Source organism: Chiloscyllium punctatum, chromosome 4 (assembly GCF_047496795.1).
Source record: "Chiloscyllium punctatum isolate Juve2018m chromosome 4, sChiPun1.3, whole genome shotgun sequence".
Taxonomy (NCBI): Eukaryota; Metazoa; Chordata; class Chondrichthyes; order Orectolobiformes; family Hemiscylliidae; genus Chiloscyllium; species Chiloscyllium punctatum.
In genome coordinates this window covers 104,165,979-104,186,141 of record NC_092742.1, presented here as the reverse complement: position 1 = coordinate 104,186,141, position 20,163 = coordinate 104,165,979, and the positions used below count along the sequence as shown (strand labels likewise).

Below are 20,163 nucleotides of genomic sequence, written 5' to 3'. Positions count from 1 at the left end.
TGCGATAAAACACTTGTTATTCCTGTTCTCAAATCCCTTGCAATGAAGACCAGTGTGGCATTTGCCTTCCTATGTGCTTGCTGTCCCTACATGCTAACTTCCAGTGACTCACAAACAAGGACACCCTTTGGACTTCCAGACTTCCTGAACTCTCACCACTGTCTGCCTTTCATCCAAAGTGAATTATTTCACATTATATTCCATCTGCCATGTCCTACCCAACTATTCACTTCCCCTGTTCAAGTCCTCTTGGAACGTCTTTCAGTTGGTTTCCCACTCAGTCTGGTTTCGTCAGCAAATTTGGAAATAGTACACTCTGATCCTCACATGAAGATCATTGATGTTGAGTATAAATGTGCCCCTCCCCTCCAGCACTGACCCTGGTGGTATCTCACTAATAACAGCCTGTTATCCTGAGAACAATCAGTTTATTTCTGTTTGCTAATCAATTCTTAATCCACATGTGCATAATTCCTCCAATTTGACGAGTTTGCATTTTATTTACTCACTTCACTTGCGAGACCTTTGCGGAAGCCTTCTGAAAAGTCAGATACACCACCTCTTCTATTTGACAAGAAGGAAATTTGTCGTATGATTTCCCAAACACAAATCCGTAAATCATGTATAATAAATTCTAATATGTTCCTATGACTGATGCCAAGCTAATATGTTTGTAGTTTTCCATTCTCCCTCCACCTCTCTTCTTAAGTAATGAGCTTACATTTGCTATTTTCCAGTTGCCAGGAAGTTACCCACAAACTTTAAAATTTTGGAAGATTACCACCAATGCATCCACTATCTATCTGGCCACCTCCTTCAGTTTTTGAAGTGAAATCATCTGGCCCAGGAATTTATCAACCTTCTACTCAGTTAATGTTTCAAGTACAACCTCTTAGTAAACCTATTTCCTGCAGTTCCTCAGTTTTATAAGTCTCTTGGTTGCCCGGTATTTCGCGGAGATTTTGTGTGAAGACACAAAGAAACTATTTAGTTTGTCTGCCATTTCCATGTCCTGTTATAAATTTTCACGTCTCCACTGTAATGGGCCAATATTTGTCCGAGTTGGATATTTCTTTCCTTTTCATAGAGTCATACAACGTGGAAACAGACTCTCTGGTCTAACTCGTTCATGTTGACCAGGTTTCCCGAACTAAACTAGTCCCATTTGCCTGCCCATATGGGCTAAATGTGGGCGGCACGGTGGCACAGTGGTTAGCACTGCTGCCTCACAGCGCCAGAGACCCGGGTTCAATTCCCAACTCAGGCAACTAACTGTGTGGAGTTTGCACATTCTCCCCGTGTCTGCGTGGGTTTCCTCTGGGTGCTCCGGTTTCCTCCCACAATCCAAAAAATGTGCAGGTTAGGTGAATTGGCCATGCTAAATTGCCCTTAGTGTTGGATGAAGGGATAAATGTAGGGGAATGGGTTCTGCTTCGGCGAGTCGGTGTGGACTTGTTGGGCCGAAGGGCCTGTTTCCAAACTGTAAATAATCTAATATCCCTCTAAACCCTTCCAATTCATGGTGGTAAAAACAATGCCTGCAGATGCTGGAAACCAAAATTCTGGATTAGTGGTGCTGGAAGAGCACAGCAGTTCAGGCAGCATCCAAGGAGCTTCGAAATCGACATTTCGGGCAAAAGCCCTTCAACCCAAATGCCTTTTAAATGTTGTAACTATACCAGCCTCTCCCACTTCCTCTGGCAGTTCATTCCACATATGAACCATCCTCTGCATGAAAAGGTTGCCCTTCAGGTTCCTTTTAAATCTCTCACCCTTAAACCTATGCCCTCCAGTTTAGGACTCCCCCACCCTAGAGAAAAGACATTGGCCACTCACCTTATCCATGCCTGTCATCTCTCTGTCTCCTACACTCCAAGGGAAAAAGTCCCAGCCTATCCAGCCTTCCCTTATAACTCAAACTTCACCAGTCCTAGTAATATCTTTGCAAATCATTTTTTGCACTGTTTCCAATTTAATAACATCCTTTGCCTAGAATAGTACACACCACACTAATACCTAATGAAGCTGTAACAGCCACATTTATGTTACTCAGTAGATAGCAAGCATACTCTCTTTTCTCTTTCCTTATTCGGTCTACTGGACTTCCTTTGAGGTTCTGTTGCTCCCATTTCTGTGGCTTACCACTATTTTTGGAATCCTTATAAAACACTTGCTGTGATTTAAAAACCACACAACACCAGGTTATAGTCCAACAGGTTTAATTGGAAGCACACTAGCTTTCGGAGCGACGCTTCAGACATCACCTGATGAAGGAGCGTCACTCCGAAAGCCAGTGTGCTTCCAATTAAACCTGTTGGACTATAACCTGGGGTTGTGTGGTTTTTAATTTTGTACAACGCTGGCATCACCAAATCCTGACTTGCTCTGATGAAATGCAAATATTTAACTACTTTTGTTAACCACGATTGACCATCCTTTCAGATTATGTCGTAGAGGATGGTATATCTGTTGTATACGAACTACTGCCCATCTACCATCAAACCATTTTGTGTGTTTTCCAATTCTACCATATTGACTCCATGACAGGGTCTGAACTCAACATTTGCATCATAGTTTTCAGCTCTATAACGCTGCCATATCATGCTCAGCTGCTCATCTCATAGAATCATATAATCCTTACAGTGTGGAAACTGGCCATTCGGCCCAACAGGTCCACACCAACCCTCTGAAGAGTAACCCAGCCAGACCCATTCCCCTACCTTACTACTTTACATTTACCCCTGACTAATGTCCCTAACCTACACATCCCTGAACGCTATGGGCAATTTAGCACGGCCAATTCGCCCCTGACCTGCACAACCTTGGATTGTGGGAGGAAACCCACGCAGACACAGGGAGAATGTGCAAACTTCACACAGACTGTTGCCCAAGGCTGGGATCTCCTGCTGAAGCCCTCAGCAGTCCCCATGTGACCTCTAGATTTGACTCATTTGAAAGACTCCAAGCATTGGATTGGCTGCTAGCATTGCGGTTTCCCGTAGAGGACCAAAGGCAGAATGCAGACCACTTCCATTCCATCCGTAGGGATGACCCTGACCTCCCAGTGGCTTTCCATTTCAATAAACCACCTTGCTCTTATGTGAACATCTCTGTTCAGTAACATTCCAATGAAGCATAATGCAAGCGCGAGGGAAAACGTCTTATTTTCTGGTTAGGCTCTTTATAGACTCGAGGTCTCGATATGGAATGTAATAACTTCAGAAATTGACCGTCTCTTCTTCAGCTTTCTTACTTTCTCTTCTGCACGACACCGTGCCACCCCACGGTCTGGCTTAGATTAGATTCCCTACAGTATGGGAACAGGCCCTTTGGCCCAGCAAGTCCACACCGACCCTCTGAAGAGTAACCCACTCAGACCTATCATTTTGGGCAATTTAGCATGGCCAATTCACCTAACCTGCACATCTTTGGGCTGTGGGAGGAAACCGGAGCACCCGGAGGAAACCCACGCAGACACGGGGAGAATGTGCAAACTCCACACAGTCAGTCACCCAAGGCTGGGATCGAACCTGGGATCCTGGTGTTGTGAGACAGCAGTGCTAACCACTGAGCCACTGGCCGCCCACTTACTCTACACTTAGTAGAGAGAACCCAGTCGCTCCCTTTCAAAACTTTAATTTGCATTCTTTTTACATCTCTCTCTCTCTCTCTCTCTTTCACCACCATTAGCAACCCCTTTTTGCCTTCTGCACTGCTGCTTTGTCATCTACACCACCAGTCCCTCTTCCTCCTATTCTACCTCAGTCAAAAGCAGAAAAAAGTTTCTTACATCTTCTTGCTCTGAAGAAGTCTGGACTTGAAATGTTCTCTCTCCACAGACCCTGCTCGGTTTCTCCAGCACTTTCCAAGTTTGAACCACCGCCTAGCCTCTCAATTCCCGCCTCAGGCGACTGACTGTGTGGAGTTTGCACGTTCTCCCCGTGTCTGCGTGGGTTTCCTCCGGGTGCTCCGGTTTCCTCCCACAGTCCAAAGATGTGCAGGCCGGGTGAATTGGCCGTGCTAAATTGTCCGTAGTGTTAGGTAAGGGGTAAATGTAGGGGTGGGTTACGCTTCGGCGGGTCGGTGTGGACTTGTTGGGCCGAAGGGCCTGTTTCCACACTGTAATGTAATGTAATCTAATCTAAATGTGACATTGTCCAAGCCCATGTCCAAACCTGCACCATGTCCTACCCACATACCATCAGTTAATCTGTTCCCCTCTTTTTCATCTCCTTCACTGGCTGCACAAAATTTTGTAAAATGCATCTATGTCTCACTCCATTGAAAAATGGAGTTCTCTAGTTCACCAGAAACAATTAATCAGCTAATTGCAAGGTTTACTTGAATGAAAGAAAGAGCAATTTTATTACTTACTAACACTGAGGAAAATAATACACATACCTGCCGCACATAAGTACAAAGTTGAAAAAGGGCTTGTGTCTGATACCAAAGGAAAGACGAAATACAATGCAATTTAAAGTCCTTAAGGTGTTCTGGCGTGTAAGATGTTGAGCTGAGACCGTGGTTTGTGGTGCCTTGGGTCAGCAGCAGCCATGAGCTTTGCAGATATCTTCAAGTTGAAATGCTTGCCCAACTTGTGCTGTCAGCAGTTGCCCTACCTTTCCTGAGCAGGGGTAGAGAAACAGAGTTCCATTGTTACAAATCCATCTCCAATGCTGTGCCAAAACAGTGACTTGAAGCACAGCTCATTTGCGTTTTCCTGTGTCTAGGGCCATTGTTTCCCCAAGCTGTCTTTTATCTCCATAATGTGAAACGTGTCATACAGGTGGAAAGTAACAACAGGAGCTGCTGAGTTTCTTCATACTCAATTTGTTTCAGTCCCTTTTGGGGAGAAGTGAATTTCGGATCAGATGATTTTGATTATTCCACACTGGCTTCCTGGAGCTCGGCTCAACCTGTGCTCAGGTCTTCAATGTGCTCAGTTTCAAGTCAGTGCCACCCCTTTCTAAAACCGTGTGGTTCGTGAAAGACCTGGGTATTAAAATCAAACTTTGGAAATCAAAAGTAGATCGTCCATGTTTGACCATTGTCATGATAAACACTAATCCTTAATTTCAAGGTCTCTCAGTGGCTTCAGTCCTCCCTTACTGTGTAACCTCTTTAAGCCCTACATTCCCCTTGGTTCCTCGTACTTGACTCAATCTGGCTACTTCATCAAGCCCATTTTCATCACTCCGCCATTGGTATCCTTGCCTTTTGGTGCAATTAAACTCCTCGCTAAACTTTGGCCTTACTTTCCCCATTTATGGTAATCCTTGCAACACTTCCTGAACCATTGAGTTACTCAAATATATCCTTATGTGGCTTGCTAGTAACCTCTGTTCGAGAAACACCTCGGTCCACATCAAAAGGTGCTGTACAAATGCAAGTTTTGCAAGATTGGAGGATTTGAGTTATGAGGAGAGGCCGGACAGTTGGGGACATTTTTCCCTGGAACATCGGTGGGCGAGGGGTTTACGAAATCATGAGGGACAGAAACAAGCCGAGAGTGTGCTGCTGGAAAAGCACAGCAGGTCAGGCAGCATCCGAGGAGCAGGAGAATCGACGTTTCAGACATTAGTCCTTCATCAGGAACACACTCTCGACTCTGATCTCCAGCATCTGCAGTCCTCACTTTCTCCCTGGGACAGAAATACTGTGAATAACCAAGGTCATTTCCCCAGTTTAGAGGAGTCCAAATCTACAAGGTTAAGGTTTAAGGTGAGAGGGAAAAGATCTAAAATGGACCTGAGGGGCAATGTTTTCATACAGAGGGTGGTGTGTGGACCGAATGTGTTGCCAAAGAAAGTGTTGGAGGCTGGTACAATTGCAGAGTTTAAAAGGCATCTGGATGGATATATGAATTGGAAGGGTTTAGAGGATATGGGCCAACTGCTGGCAAATGGGACTTGATTAGGTTAGGATAGCTGGTCGACATGGATGAATTGGATTGAAAGGTCTGTATTCGTGCTCAATAATTCTGGAAATTATTGAACTGAAGTGAATTGAATTGACCTTATTGTTACAGGCACAGTGAAGAAGCTTTGTCTTGCCAGCAATACAGGCAGATCACAGAGTTAAATAGCATAGATAAGTAAATAATAGGTAACAGCAGCAAAAACAAAAACACAGGTACAGGCGAATGTTAAGAGTTTGTGAGTCCATTCAGTATTCTAACAACAGTAGGGTAGAAACTGTTTTGAAACCGGCTGGTGCATGTGTTCAGGCTTCTGTACCTTCTCCCCGATGGTAAAGGTTGTAGAAAAACATTGCCAGGGTGGGATGGAGCTTTGAGAATGCTGGCGGCCTTTCCTTGACAGCGGGCCTGGTAGATGGATTCTCTCGATGGGAGGTTGGCCTTTGTGATTGTCCAGGCCGAGTTCACCCACTCTCTGTAACCGTCTCCGATCTTGAATGGTACAGTTGCCATATCAGGTAGTGATACATCCAGACAGAAAGCTCTCGATGGCGCACCTGTAAAGGTTGGCAAGGGTATTCACCATCGTGCCAACTTTTCTCAGCTGCCTGAGGAAGAAGAGATGTTGTTGGGCCTTTGTAACCAGTGCGTCCACATGAAGAGTCCAAGAAAGCTTGTTGTGGATGACGACTCCCAGGAGCTTGACACTCTCCACTAGTTCCACCTCTGTGCATGAGTCAAGAAGTCAAGAATGAGTTCCTTAGTTTTGCCGGCATTGAGAGCTGGGTTGTTCTCAGTGCACCATTGTCGGTCTCTGTGACAGGACAAGAACGAGGAGGCACACATTTTAGATTTTGAATGAAAGATGTTGCTGGGGAAGAGGGGGGTGTGAATGAGGTGGGGAGGGAAGCTGTGAGAAAGAGCAGTTTTACCCAGTGACTGGGAAGGATCTGGGCAAAATGAGGGAGGGGATAGAGTAGATTGATTTTGAAAAGGAGTGGGACGGGTCAGTTGAGAAAACTTGCAGGGACGGTGCTGGGGATAGAGAGCTGGCATTAACACTCCAGGACAAACTGCCTTGCCCTGTGCTCAAAGGACTCCCAAGCTATCTGCCTGAACCTACGGTGGAAGTGAATAGCCCCCAGTGTTGAATAAAAACAAACCTTGGCAGGCATATGCATGTTTCTGAGACTGTCAGTCACACATTAACCAGGCTTCCCTTCCCTTTCAGCCGAGGACTGTGAACTCCTAATCAAGATCCCGAAAGTGAAGTGCTTGAGAAATATGAAGAGGGAAGGTAAGTCGGGATATTGTTTCCCCCATTGTTCATTCGGTGAACAGGAATGCAGCTTTATCTGTTGCAAAGTCAGTCATTCTGAATACAGTCCCCTTTGAATTTTCTGGGTCTGTGTCCACACTGTCACATCTGAACCAGGAGAGGACATGCATTGGAGGTAACCTTACTGGGACAGACAGTGCAGAGAAGATGGTACATTCGCAAACTGACAGTTTATGACGAGTCCCCAGAGACCTGCACAGTGGCCTTACGCTTTATTATATTAAAGAGAATATCATAGAACCTTTACAGGGTGTGGAAAAAAGGCCAACCATGCCATGTAGTCCGTACGGACTCTCCAAAGAGCATCCCACTGGAGAAACCTCTGTGTTAGTTTGCTGGTGACACCAAGTTAGTTGACACAGTAAGTAGCGTATGCAGCTGGGAGTGAAAGTTGTGAAGGACATTGGTGAGTTAACTAGAGTAGGCAAATGTTGGGGCGGCACGGTGGCTTAGTGGTTAGCACGTTGCCTCACGGTCCCAGGTTCGATTCCAACCTCGGGTGACTGTGTGGAGTTTGCACATTCTCCCCGTGTCTGCGTGTGTTTCCTCCGGGTGCTCCGGTTTCCTCCCACAGTCCGAAGATGTGCAGGTCAGGGTGAATTGGCCATGTTAAATTGTCCGTAGTGTTAGGTGCATTAGTCAGAGGGAAATGGGTCTGGGTGGGTTACTCTTCAGAGGGTCGGTATGGACTGGTTGGGCTGAAGGGCCTGTTTCCACACTGTAGGGAATCGAATCCAATCTAATTGTAATTAGGTCGAAGTTGCAGTTTACAAAACTCTACTTAGACCCCATGTGAAAAAGGAGGAGGCCATTCTGCCGTGCTGTAATCATTTGACTATTCTCCCTTTCCTAGTCCCTCTCACCGGAGGATAGCTTCTCTCTTGTTGCCCCAAGTATCTCGTAAACTTCAGTCAAATTAACTTTCTGGTGGTTTGTGTAATCTCAGTTTGGAATTGATCCTTACAGTCTAAAGCCAGCATTTCTTAATCCACTGCACGGACCCCAGGTATGATCCAACCAAGGCTTGGTGTAGCTGCAGCATGACCTCTACCCTCTTGTGTTCCTGTCCTTGGGATTGAAACGTATCGCCATTCCTGATTGCCGCTGCCTTGCTGATTGTTCTCTGGGACCGAACACCAAGAGCTCAGTGGTTTCTGTAGAAACTGGTCTGGATCGCATTCCCTGGGGTCCTTCCTACTATCAGAGCCCAACCAAAGCACCCAAGGATAGGGATAACTGCCATAGTGAAGGACCAAACCTGAAGACCCCCAAGCTGTGAAGCCCCAAAAGGACGTTGCTCCAATTGTACAGGTTGGTCCCTGGGCCCCGGGCCAAGGAGAGGGCAAGGGGGGGGGCAAGGAGGAGCAACGGGGGCAAGGGGGGCAAGGAGGGGGCAAGGCTGAATTACTGGTGGATTGATGCAACCCACTCAACGGTTTAAGGTCTGCGAGTCCCTCCATACTGTCAGCCCTCTCTTTCCTGCTGCTTTGATTGCTGAGACCACAGGGGATATGTGATGATTCTGTGGCAGTTACGGAATGAGCACTTGGCTGGGTCTGTGGAGAAGCAGAGACGGGGAATCAGTTAGTGGATGTCTGGAATTCATGACTGAATCAGTGGTAGAGACAGAGACCCCAAACCCTTTTAAAAGGTCCCTGCATCTGCATCTTAAGTGCTGTAAGCTGCAGATCCATGGAGATGGGATTAGAAACAGTGACTGGGTGCCTTTGGGTTGGCATGGATAGGATGGGCTGACTGATCCTCTTCTGCACTGTATCGTATCTATGGTTCTAACTTTTGAGATGTGCCAATGAGAATAAAACTGAACAGGACTGTCTAACTGACCTTTAACCTCTAACATTCCGGTACTCCTCCGATTCTGGTCTCTTTTGAATTTTAATCCATGATTTGAAGCTTTTTCCCAGAGTGGAGGACTCAATTACCAGGGGTCACAAGTTCAAGGTGAGAGGGGAAAGGTTTAAGGGAGATATGCGTGGAAAGTTCTTCCTGTAGAAGGTGGTGGGTGCCTGGAACACATTGCCAATGGAGGTGGTAGGGGCAGGAATGATAGCATCATTTAAGATGTATCTAGACAGATACATGAATGGGCAGGGGGCAGAGGGATACAGATCCTTGGAAAATGGATGACAGGTTTAAATCGAGGATATGGAATGGCGCAGGCTTGGAGGACCGAAAGGCCTGTTCATGGGCTATGATGTTCTTTGGTCTTTGAATCATGTCACCATTGGTGAGTGTGTCTTCGGGTACCAAGGTCCTAATCTGTAGAATTTTTAGATGTCTCTACTTTCCCATTTCTCTCCTGCTTTAAGGAAATCCTTAAACCCTACCTCTTGGACCAACCTTCCCCATTACCTGTTCTGATATCTCCTAACCTCACGTGAAGTGCCTTAAAGGCAGGTGCTGGCAGTTTCAGGGTGAAAGGTTGTCTCTCTCTCTGTTGGCAGGGCTGATCCGGTCTCGGGTCAAGGGAGCAGATGCCTCGACTTCAGAGGTCCTGACCTTCCTCGACAGTCATTGTGAGGTGAACACGGACTGGCTGCAACCCCTCTTACAAAGAGTGAAAGAGGTGAGTCTCTGGAGGTCCTTCTTGTATACAAATGGCATCGGCAGTTCAGGGTCAGGGAGAGAGAGGGTATGCCACTGAAGGGGGGCGACACATTGGCTCAGTGGTTAGCACTGCTGCCTCACAGCGCCAGGGTCCTGGGTTCAATTCCATTCACGGGTGACCGTCTGTGTGGAGTTTGCACATTCTCCCCATGAGTTTCCTCCGGGTGCTCCAGTTTCCTCCCACAATTCAAAGATGTGCAGGTTAGGTGAATTGGCCATGCTAAGTTGCCCGTAGTGTTCAGGGATGTGTAGGTGAGGTGCATTAGTCAGGGGTGAATGTAGGATAATCGTGGAGGGGAATGGATCTGGGTGGGTTACTCTCAGAGGGTTGGTGTGGACGTGTGGGGCCGAAGGGCCTGTTTCCACACTGTCGGGATTCTGTGTAAATGTGGTTTTGTCAAAGCGAGGGCCCTCAGTGCTGGGGATAAACCATTCTCAAGCTAAGATGGAGAGGTAAGAGGTGAGGTGGATAGATTATTGGTCTGTTCGGGAATCTCGGATTACAGGAGGAAAGTGGGCAAGAGGAGCGTTGGGTCAGCTGTGATGCCATAGAATGGTGGCGTCGACCCAAAGGGGCTGAATGACCTGCTCCTCATGGTTTCTTGTTCCCTATGATTAGATTAGATTAGATTAGATTAGATTACTTACAGTGTGGAAACAGGCCCTTCGGCCCAACAAGTCCACACCGACCCTCCAAAGAGCAACCCACCTCGACCCATTCCCCCACACCTAACACTACAGGCAATTCAGCATGGCCAATTCACCTGACCTGCACATCTTTGGACTGTGGGAGGAAACCCACGCAGACACGGTCAAGCATTTGTTAACAGCCCATAAGTGGGGGTGAGCTGTCAGTCTTGAACTTCCACTGTCCTGAGTGTCTGCAGCCCAATGCCCTCGGGGAGAGGGATGACCAGTATTTTGACCCAGCAACACTGAAGGGCTGGTGGTAGATTTCCAAGTCAGGATGGAGGGGAACTTGCAAGGGGGGGGGGGGGGGGGGGGGGGGGTGTTCCCATGGATCCACTGCCCTCGTCCTTCTCAGATGGTCTAGCGGATTTTGGAGGCTGCCTCCCAGAGTTTTGCCCGTTTCCTCAGGGAACCTTTGTCCACTCAGGTGGGGTGTTGCGGAGGCCCCGTGGTAAGCGAGCACCCTCCTTGTTGCTATGAAGGAGCAGCAATCCAGCTGACTGTCAGAACACGGGCGGCACGGTGGCACAGTGGTTAGCACTGCTGCCTCACAGCGTCAGAGACCCGGGTTCAATTCCCGCCTGAGGCGACTGACTGTGTGGAGTTTGCACATTCTCCCAGTGTCTGTGTGGGTTTCCTCTGGGTGCTCCGGTTTCCTCCCACAGTCCAAAAATGTGCAGGTTAGGTGAATTGGCCACGCTAAATTGCCCGTAGTGTTAGATGTAGGGGTAAATGTAGGGGAAGGGGTATGGGTGGGTGCGCTTTGGCGGGTCGGTGTGGACTTGTTGGGCCGAAGGGCCTGTTTCCACACTGTAAGTAATCTAATCTAATCTAAAAAAAAACAGGCTCTGTGGAATGAGTGTCACCATTCTGGGCTGGTCTGATGAAGACAGCGAGGAATGAGGCACGTATCGCTCAGCAAGGTGTCTCTCGATCGTGGGGATCATTAAGGCACTCCAGAGCAGAAATATTTCCCGATTGTAGCGAATGTTTCTCTCTCTGCTCCCTCTCCTTCCCGCCACAGCACTCTCTTTCTGTCCCTCCACTCTTCGGAGTTGGTGCTCAGGCCGTTCCGAGTTGAGGCGGAGAAAGAGCCGCATTTGTATAGCGCCTCCCACGAACGCGGGATGCCGCCGAGTCCTCTGCAGCCAATGAGGGTGCTTTCAAGAGCGCCGTCAATGATGAAACATGGGAACCATGGCAGCCAGTCCGTGCTCAGCAAGATCCCACAAGCAGCAACGTGATCCTCTGTTCTTGTGATGTTGATCGAGGGATAAACATTGGCTGGTCACGGGAGATGGTGGCGGGGGGGGGGGGGGGGGTGGAGATAACCCCTTGCCCCCACCCCACTTCAGACACAAGTCCTGGAATATTTACTGCAACCGCACCAGACAGACACCCGAAAGATGGCAGTTGAGCATTGCACTGGGGAGTCCACCTGGATTAGACATTTAAGTTTCTGCCATAGGGGACCCTTTAACTCATGGTAGGTGCTGCAGCAAATAACGATGCTGTACTCAGGGAATGGGCTCTGTCAGGTGTTTGCACCAGATTCCCTGGCACTCTTTCAGGAAGAACAATAAATGCTGCTCCTTTTCTGGATGACATTTCTCCTTCGTGCTGCCATTTTAAGACCATCCTGCTACTTGCCCACTGAGGGCCCAGTCTGGATTATCTCTGGCTGTGGGTGTCTGTACATAACACTGTCCCAGAGGCTCTTTGGTCCTCAAGTCCATGGAAGGGTCTTCAAATCCTTATGTACTGTCATTCTCCTTTACTTACATCTCTACGTGGTAGGTTATCAAATACAACTCTGCAGTGTAATGTCTAAGACCTCTCTCCTCTCACGCTCAGCCTAGACTGCTGACTTCTCTCTTGCTGATGGCAAAAGTGAGGACTGCAGATGCTGGAAACCAGAGTCTAGATTAGAGTGGTGCTGGAAAAGTACAGCAGGTCAGGCAGCATCCGAGGAGCAGGAAAACCGACGTTTCGGGCAAAAGCCCTTCATCAGGAATAGAGGCAGGGTGCCTGCAGAGTGGAGAGATAAATGAGAGGGGGGTGGGGAGAAAGTAGCATAGAGTACAATAGGTGAATCGGGGGGGGTCAGCTGAGTGAACCAGCTCTGGACTGCCTCCAATGTCAGTCTACTTTTCCTTCGATAAGGGGCCCAAAATTGTTCAGTGTTCCAGCTAGGGTCTGACTAGTACCTTTCAGCAAAACCTTGTAATTTTATAATTCATTCCCTTTGAAATAGAGACCAACATTTAATTTGTCTTCTCCATTACCAGTGGAACTTGGGTGCACGCTTTTTGTGATACATCTATGAGGACTCCCAACTCCCTTTGTTCTATAGCTCTCTGTTTATTAGATTAGATTAGACTAGAATGGAAACAGGCCCTTCGGCCCAACAAGTCCACACCGACCCTCTGAAGAGCAACCCACCCAGACCCACTTCCCCCAGCCTACATTTACCCCTGACTAATGCACCTTTCACTAGGGGCAATTTAGCCTGGCCACTTCACCTTACCTGCGCATGTTTGGACTGTGGGAGGAAACCGGAGCACCCGGAGGAAACCCATGCAGACACGGGGAGAATGTGCAAACTCCGCACAGACAGTTGCCCGAGGTGGGAGTCGAACCTGGGACCCTGGTGCTGTGAGGCAGCAGTGCTAACCACTGAGCCACCGTGCCGCCCCCTAGAGCTCTCTGTATTTAAATAATATTCTGCTCCAGCCACTACACATAAATTCAAATTCCTCATGTAATGTTCCATCTGTTCAAGATTTTCCCCAGGTAAGACTGGTCAACATTACCCCTTGCCTTCCCACTTATTTTGGCCATACTTGGCTGTACATTCCTTTCCTCATCCAAGTCATTTACATACATTGTTAATAATTATGATCCCTACTTGCAGGTTGCTATCCTGAAAATACCCCCTTATCTCAACTCTGTGTTTTCGCCAGTCCCCTATCCACGCTGATATGCTACTCCCAATACCATGGGCTATTATTAAGTAGCCGAAGGTGTGGTACCCTATCAAATGCCTGTAAAAATCCAAATATATTACCTCCACTGCTTCCCCGTTATCTATTTAACTTGTTATGTCCTCAAAGAATTCAGATAAATGTGTCAGGCATGATTTCCCCTTCATGAAGCTATGCTTGACTCTGCTTGATCATATAATGTAGTTCCAAATACTCTGCTATTACTTGCTTTATAATAGACTCTAACATTTTTCTGAATAACAGGCGTTAAACTCACTGGCCAGTAGCTGCCTTTTATTTTGGTTTCCTTCCCTTTTCAAATAAAGGGACTTGGCAGTTTGGTGAAACTGAGGCTGGCCAGGTTTCCAATCCCCTTGTTCATCATGATTTACACAAGACAGGATCATTCATCCTGTTTGTTACCGATGGGATCTTGCTGTGTTCTGATTGGCCAAATCTAAAAAAAACATGAATCCATTGCTTTGAGCCATCACAGGGAAATGAAGAAGTGTTTCTTAGATTAGATTACCTACAGTGTGGAAACAGGCCCTTCGGCCCAACAAGTCCACACCGACCCTACCCAGACCAATTCCCTTTCACTGCGGGCAATTTAGCACGGCCAATTCACCTGACCTGCACATTTTTTTGGACTGTGGGAGGAAACCAGAGCACCCGGAGGAAACCCACGCAGAGAATGTGCAAACTCCACACAGACAGTTGCCTGAGGTGGGAATTGAACCCAGGTCTCTGGCGCTGTGAGGCAGCAGTGCTAACCACTGAGCCCCCGTGCCGTGTTCTACCGATGTGAATGTTTTCTTGTGTTGGAGGCTTCCTGTAATCAATTCCCTTCTCCCTGTTGTACCACTGTTGACTGTAGCCGTCTTGTCTTCCCCGCCTCTTACCCCTAGGATTACACTCGTGTAGCGAGTCCCATCATCGATGTCATAAGCCTGGACAACTTTGCTTACCTGGCAGCGTCTGCGGATCTGAGAGGAGGTAGGTACACAGGAGCTTCTGACTATCGTCGCCATGTCTCGGAAATCTCGTCAGGAACCCATGGCAGAGAAGGCCAGCCCGGGCTGACACGAGGTGAGGGATTGTGACTGGCTCACCAATGTTGCGGTCGTATTGTAGACCGTGACAGAAGCCATTGCTGTTGTCTCAAGGATGAGCACACGTTTAGAAACTGGGGCAAATGTAGACTTTGCCGCTGTGAATCAGGTGCCCGTTTACATCCAGGCAGATTTTAACCTCTGTGTAAAGTCAATCCTCAATCTCTGGTCGGGCTGTTCCATTAAAATGATCTTCCCAGTGGTTGTTGTGGATTGGATTGAATAGAACTGAAATTGTCCATTTTGCTTACCATCCCATTGTGCTCTTTATCCCAAAGCACGACTTCCCAGGTAAGGATGTGCAGAAACTAATAACGGGAGTAGGCCATTTGGCCCATTGACCCTGCTCCACTCCTCAGTCCGTTCAGATCTCTTTGGGTGTGGAAGTTGAGGGAATTGAGTCTCGGTATGTTGGTTCCAAAACGGATGTCCTGCATTTGTATAGCACCTGTCTTGTATTGAGATTATGCTTGATCTGTATTCCAATCCATTTTTCTTTGGTTCATTCGTAATGTGTGGGCATGACTGGCTGGGTCTAGCATTTATTGCCCGTCCCTAGGTGCCCCCTTGAGAAGGTGGGGGTGAGCTGCCTTCTTGAAACAACGCAGTCCACCTGCTGTGGGTTGACCCACAATGCCCTGGGGGAGGGAATTCCAGGAATTTGACCCAGCGATGCTGAAGGAATGGAGAATATATGTCCAAGTCAGGGTGGTGGGTGGCTTGGGGAGGGGTGTGGTTTATGGTATTCCCATTTATCTGCAGTCCTTACTCTTCCAGATGGTAGAGGCTGAGAGTTTGGGAGGTGCTATCCAGGAGAGCGACACTTAACCTTCACTCCAAATCCCTCGAGACTCACAATGAAAATCCCTCAATGTTCCCTGAGGGTGAACCTCCCAGATTCCTGGTTCTCTTTGAAGTGAAGTCAGGAAGCCACACAATCTTGAGCTTTGTCCTGAAGGCTTCTGCCAGAGATCCTCCAACACTACTGAACCTATTGAAAGCTTTCCTATAGCAGGGCGGTCTCAATGAATTAACTATCCCTGGTACCTGGTTTATCTCTCAGGGAGTTTTAGCTTAATTTTTGTCAGGGGGTCTTACAACTGGCACCAGATGCCCCACCCCATCTTGCCCTGAGGTAATAAGAAACCAACCCAGGAAGAGTCCCCTCTGGGTGACTTTGGGGTTGGGTCGGGCTGGTGTTGTCAAACTGCTCTGATTGCTCCGCAAGTCTCTGTGGACATCGCCTTCTCTGTCTCTCAGCTGCTGCTTGCCCTCACTCTGTCACCCTCTCCAGCCCTGAACCCTCGTCTAGCCTCGCAATGCAGTCTATGTTCTTCCAAGAGGTCCAGTTAGTAAGTTTGCAGATGACACCAAAATTGGAGGTTTAATGGACAGCGAAGAGGGTTACCTCAGATTACAACGGGACCTTGATCAGATGGGCCAATGGGCTGAGGAGTGGCAGATGGATTTTTAATTCAGATAAATGTGAGGTGCTGCATTTTGGGAAAGCAAATCTTAGCAAGACTTATACACTTCATGGTAAGGTCCCAGGGAGTGTTGCTGAACAAAGAGACCTTGGAGTGCAGGTTCATAGCTCCTTGAAAGTGGAGTCGCAGGTAGGTAGGATAGTGAAGAAGGGTTTGGTATGCTTTCCTTTATTGGTCAGAGTATTGAGTACAGGAGTTGGGAGGTCATATTGCGACTGTACAGGAACTTTGGTTAGGCCACTGTTGGAATATTGTGCGCAATTCTGGTCTCCTTCCTATCGGAAAGATGTTGTGAAACTTTAAAGGGTTCAGAAAAGATTTATAAGGATGTTGCCAGGTTTGGAGGATTTGAGCTACAGGGAGAGGCTGAACAGGCTGGGGCTGTTTTCCCTGGAGCGCGGAGGCTGAGGGGTGACCTTATAGAGGTTTACAAAATTATGAGGGGCATGGATAGGATAAATAGACAAAGTCTTTTCCCTGGGGTGGGGGAGTCCAGAACTAGAGGGCATAGGTTTAGGGTGAGGGGGGAAAGATATAAAAGAGACCTAAGGGGCAACTTTTTCACACAGAGTGTTGTACGTGTATGGAATGAGCTGCCAGAGGAAGTGGTGGAGGCTGGTACAATTGCAACGTTTAAGAGGCATTTGAATGGGTATATGAATAGGAAGGGTTTGGAGGGATATGGGCTGGGTACTGGCAGGTGGGACTAGATTGGGTTGGGATATCTGGTCGGCATGGACGGGTTGGACCGAATGGTCTGTTTCCATGCTGTACACCTCTATGAGTCTAAGTCTGGCCTATTGTGTGTGTCTTTAGTTCTGGTCATTGCACCATTGACAGGGGGAGGGCCAAGGGATCTGAATCCTAATACATATCAGGATCTGCCTTGGGAAGGAGAGGGGTCAGAGGCGAACTGGAACTGGTGGATCTGAATCCCAATAAGTGGCAGTATGCAGGAGGAGGGATAGTCACAATTCGGCAAAGAGTATTGCAAAGGACGTCTTTTAAAACAAGTGAATCGAAGTAAAGTGATAGCGGTCAGTACAGAGAGAATTTAAACCTCTATTGGAAATAAATCAACAGGCTTGCATTTATCGAACGCCATCTGTGACACCAGGGCTTGCAAAATTTGAACAGCCAGCAAGGTACTTTCTTTCAAGTCTAGTCAGTGCTGTATTGCAGGAAATCTGTACACGGCAAGCTCTCACAGACCGTCAATGACATTCATGATATGGTCATAGAGTCAATACGGCAGAGAAACAGGGCAGCGGTGGGGACTGCAGATGCGAGTCAAGATCAGAGTGGTGCTGGAAAAGCACAGCAGGTCGAGCAGCATCCGAGGAGCAGGAAAATCGACATTTCGGGCAAAAGCCCTTCATTCCTGATGAAACGTCGATTTTCCTGCTCCTCGGATGCTGCCTGACCTGCTGTGCTTTTCCAGCACCACTCTGATCACGGCACAGAAACAGACTGTTCAGTCCATGCTGACCAAATCTGCCTAACTAACCTAGTCCCAGTTGCCTGGGTTTGGCCCATATCCCTCTAAATCTTTCCTGTCCATTGACCCGTCCAATGTCTTTTAAATATTGTGGGCGGCACGGTGGCACAGTGGTTAGCACTGCTGCCTCACAGCGCCAGAGATCCGGGTTCAATTCCCGCCTCAGGCGACTAACTGTGTGGAGTTTGCACGTTCTCCCCGTGTCTGCGTGGGTTTCCTCCGGGTGCTCCGGTTTCCTCCCACAGTCCAAAGATGTGCAGGTCAGGTGAATTGGCCATGCTAAATTGCCCGTAGTGTTAGGTAAAAGGGTAAATATAGGGGTATGGGTGGGTTGTGCTTCGGCGGGGCGGTGTGGACTTGTTGGGCCGAAGGGCCTGTTTCCACACTGTAAGTAATCTAATCTAAAACCTGCATCCACCACTTCCTCGGGCAGTTCATTCCACATACAAACCGTCCTCTGTGTAAAAGTGTTAAATCGTTCTCCTCTCACCTTAAAAATATGCCACCTCGTTTTGAACTCCCCTACCCTGGGGAAAAGACTTTGGATATTCACCTTATCATGATTTGTGAACCTCCATAAGGTCATCCCTATCCTCCTATGTTCCAGTGGCGAAAAGTCCCACCTTATCCAGCCTCTCCCTGTAAGCCCTCCAGTTCCAGCAACATCCTGGTAAATCTTTTCTGAACCCTCTCCAATTTAACAATATCCTTCCTATAGCAGGGCAACCAGGCCCTTACCAATATCCTAATAGTGGCCTCACAAACTTTGTGTAGAACCTTGACATGATGTCCCAACTCCTATACTCACTGGTCTGAGCAATGAAGGCAAGCATGTTAAACGCCTTCTTAACCACCCTGTCTACACGTGATGCAACTTTCAAAGAAGTATGTATTAGAACCCCCCCAGGTCTTTTTATCAATAACATTACCTACAGCCCTACCGTTAACATTATAGGTCCTGCCCTTGTTCGTTTTACCAAAATACAATACCTCGCGTTCATCTAAATTAAACTGAATCTGCCACTCCTCGGTCTATTGGCCTAACTGATCAAGGTCCCTTTGTAACCTTAGATAACCTTCTTCACTGTCGACTAGACCATCAAGTTTGGTGTTATCCACAAACTTACAAACCGTGCCTCCTAAAGTTTTATCCAAATCATTTTTGTAAATGACAAACAACAGTGGACCCAGCACCGATCCCTGTGGAACACCACTAGTTAAAGGCCTCCAGTCTGAGAAAACAACCCTCCACCGTCACTCTCTGTCCCCTACCATCAAGCGAATTTTATATCCAATTAACAAGCTCTCCCTGAATCCCATATAATCTAACTTTACTAATCAGTCTCCCATCCAGAACCTTGCCAAAGGCTTTACTGAAATACATGTAGACAATGTCTACCACTCTGCCCTCATCAGTCTTTTTGGTTACATCTTCAGAGAAACTCAATCAAGTTTTGATTTGGAGATACCGGTGTTGGACTGGGGTGTACAAAGTTAAAAATCAAACTTGTTTGAGTTAAAAATCACACAACACCAGGTTATAGTCCAACAGGTTTAATTGGAAGCACACTGGCTTTCGGAGCAACGCTTCAGAATCACCTGATGAAGGAGCGTCGCTCCGAAAGCCAGTGTGCTTCCAATTAAACCTGTTGGACTATAACCTGGTGTTGTGTGGTTTTTAACTCAATCAAGTTTGATTTTGATTCGATTTGATTTACCTGAGTAAAGTCACATGTACCTAAGTATAGTGAACAGCTTTGTTTTGCGAGCTAGGCAGACTACAGCAAACAAGGACAGACAGATCAAAGACAGCTTCGACAGAAGGAGGCATACAAGAGATGTGGTTTCCCATGCACAAAGCCATGCTGACTGTCCCCAATCACACCATGCCCCTCCAAATGCAGATAAATCCCATCTTTCAGAAACCCCTCCAAAAACGTATCTACCAACGATATCAGACTCACCAGTCAATAGACTTCTCCTTACAGCCCTTCTGAAATAAAGACACATTAACTACCCTCCAGTCCTCCGGCACCTCACCCATGTCTGTCGATGATACAAATATCTCCGCTTGACCCCCTGCAATTTCTTCCCTAACTTCCCACAACGTCCTAGGACACACTTGATCAGGCCACGGAGATTTATGTATGTTAGGATAACTGTCACCTCCTACTCTGTGATGTGGGCGGTTTTCAGCTTTTATTTCTCTGGGTTCCCTGGCCGCCATTTCTTTCTCCACATGAAGAACTATGTGAAATATTCATTTAGTATCTCTCTCATCTCCGGCAGTTCCACACATAGATGACCTCATTGATCATTAAGAAGCCATGTTCTCTCCCTAGATGCTCTTTTGCTGTTAATGTTCTTGGAGAATCTCTCTGGATTCTCCTTAACCTTGTCTGCCAAAGCTATCTCACATCCCCTTTTTGCCCTCCTGATTTCCCTTGTAAGAACATCCCTACACCCCTTATACTCTTCAAGAGATGCACTTGATGCCAGTTTTCTATA

The 20,163-nt window shown here is 47.4% G+C and overlaps 1 protein-coding gene across 1 annotated transcript in view; it reads left to right on the top strand.

Moving 5' to 3' along the window:
- Positions 1–20,163, top strand: part of LOC140476010 (polypeptide N-acetylgalactosaminyltransferase 16-like) — a 113,987-nt gene that overhangs the window by 35,161 nt on the left and 58,663 nt on the right. Inside the window, exons 4-6 of the mRNA XM_072567914.1 lie at positions 7,149–7,214; positions 9,722–9,843; positions 14,467–14,554. Coding sequence (XP_072424015.1) covers positions 7,149–7,214; positions 9,722–9,843; positions 14,467–14,554 — 276 coding nt within the window. The remainder of the gene's footprint in view (positions 1–7,148; positions 7,215–9,721; positions 9,844–14,466; positions 14,555–20,163) is intronic.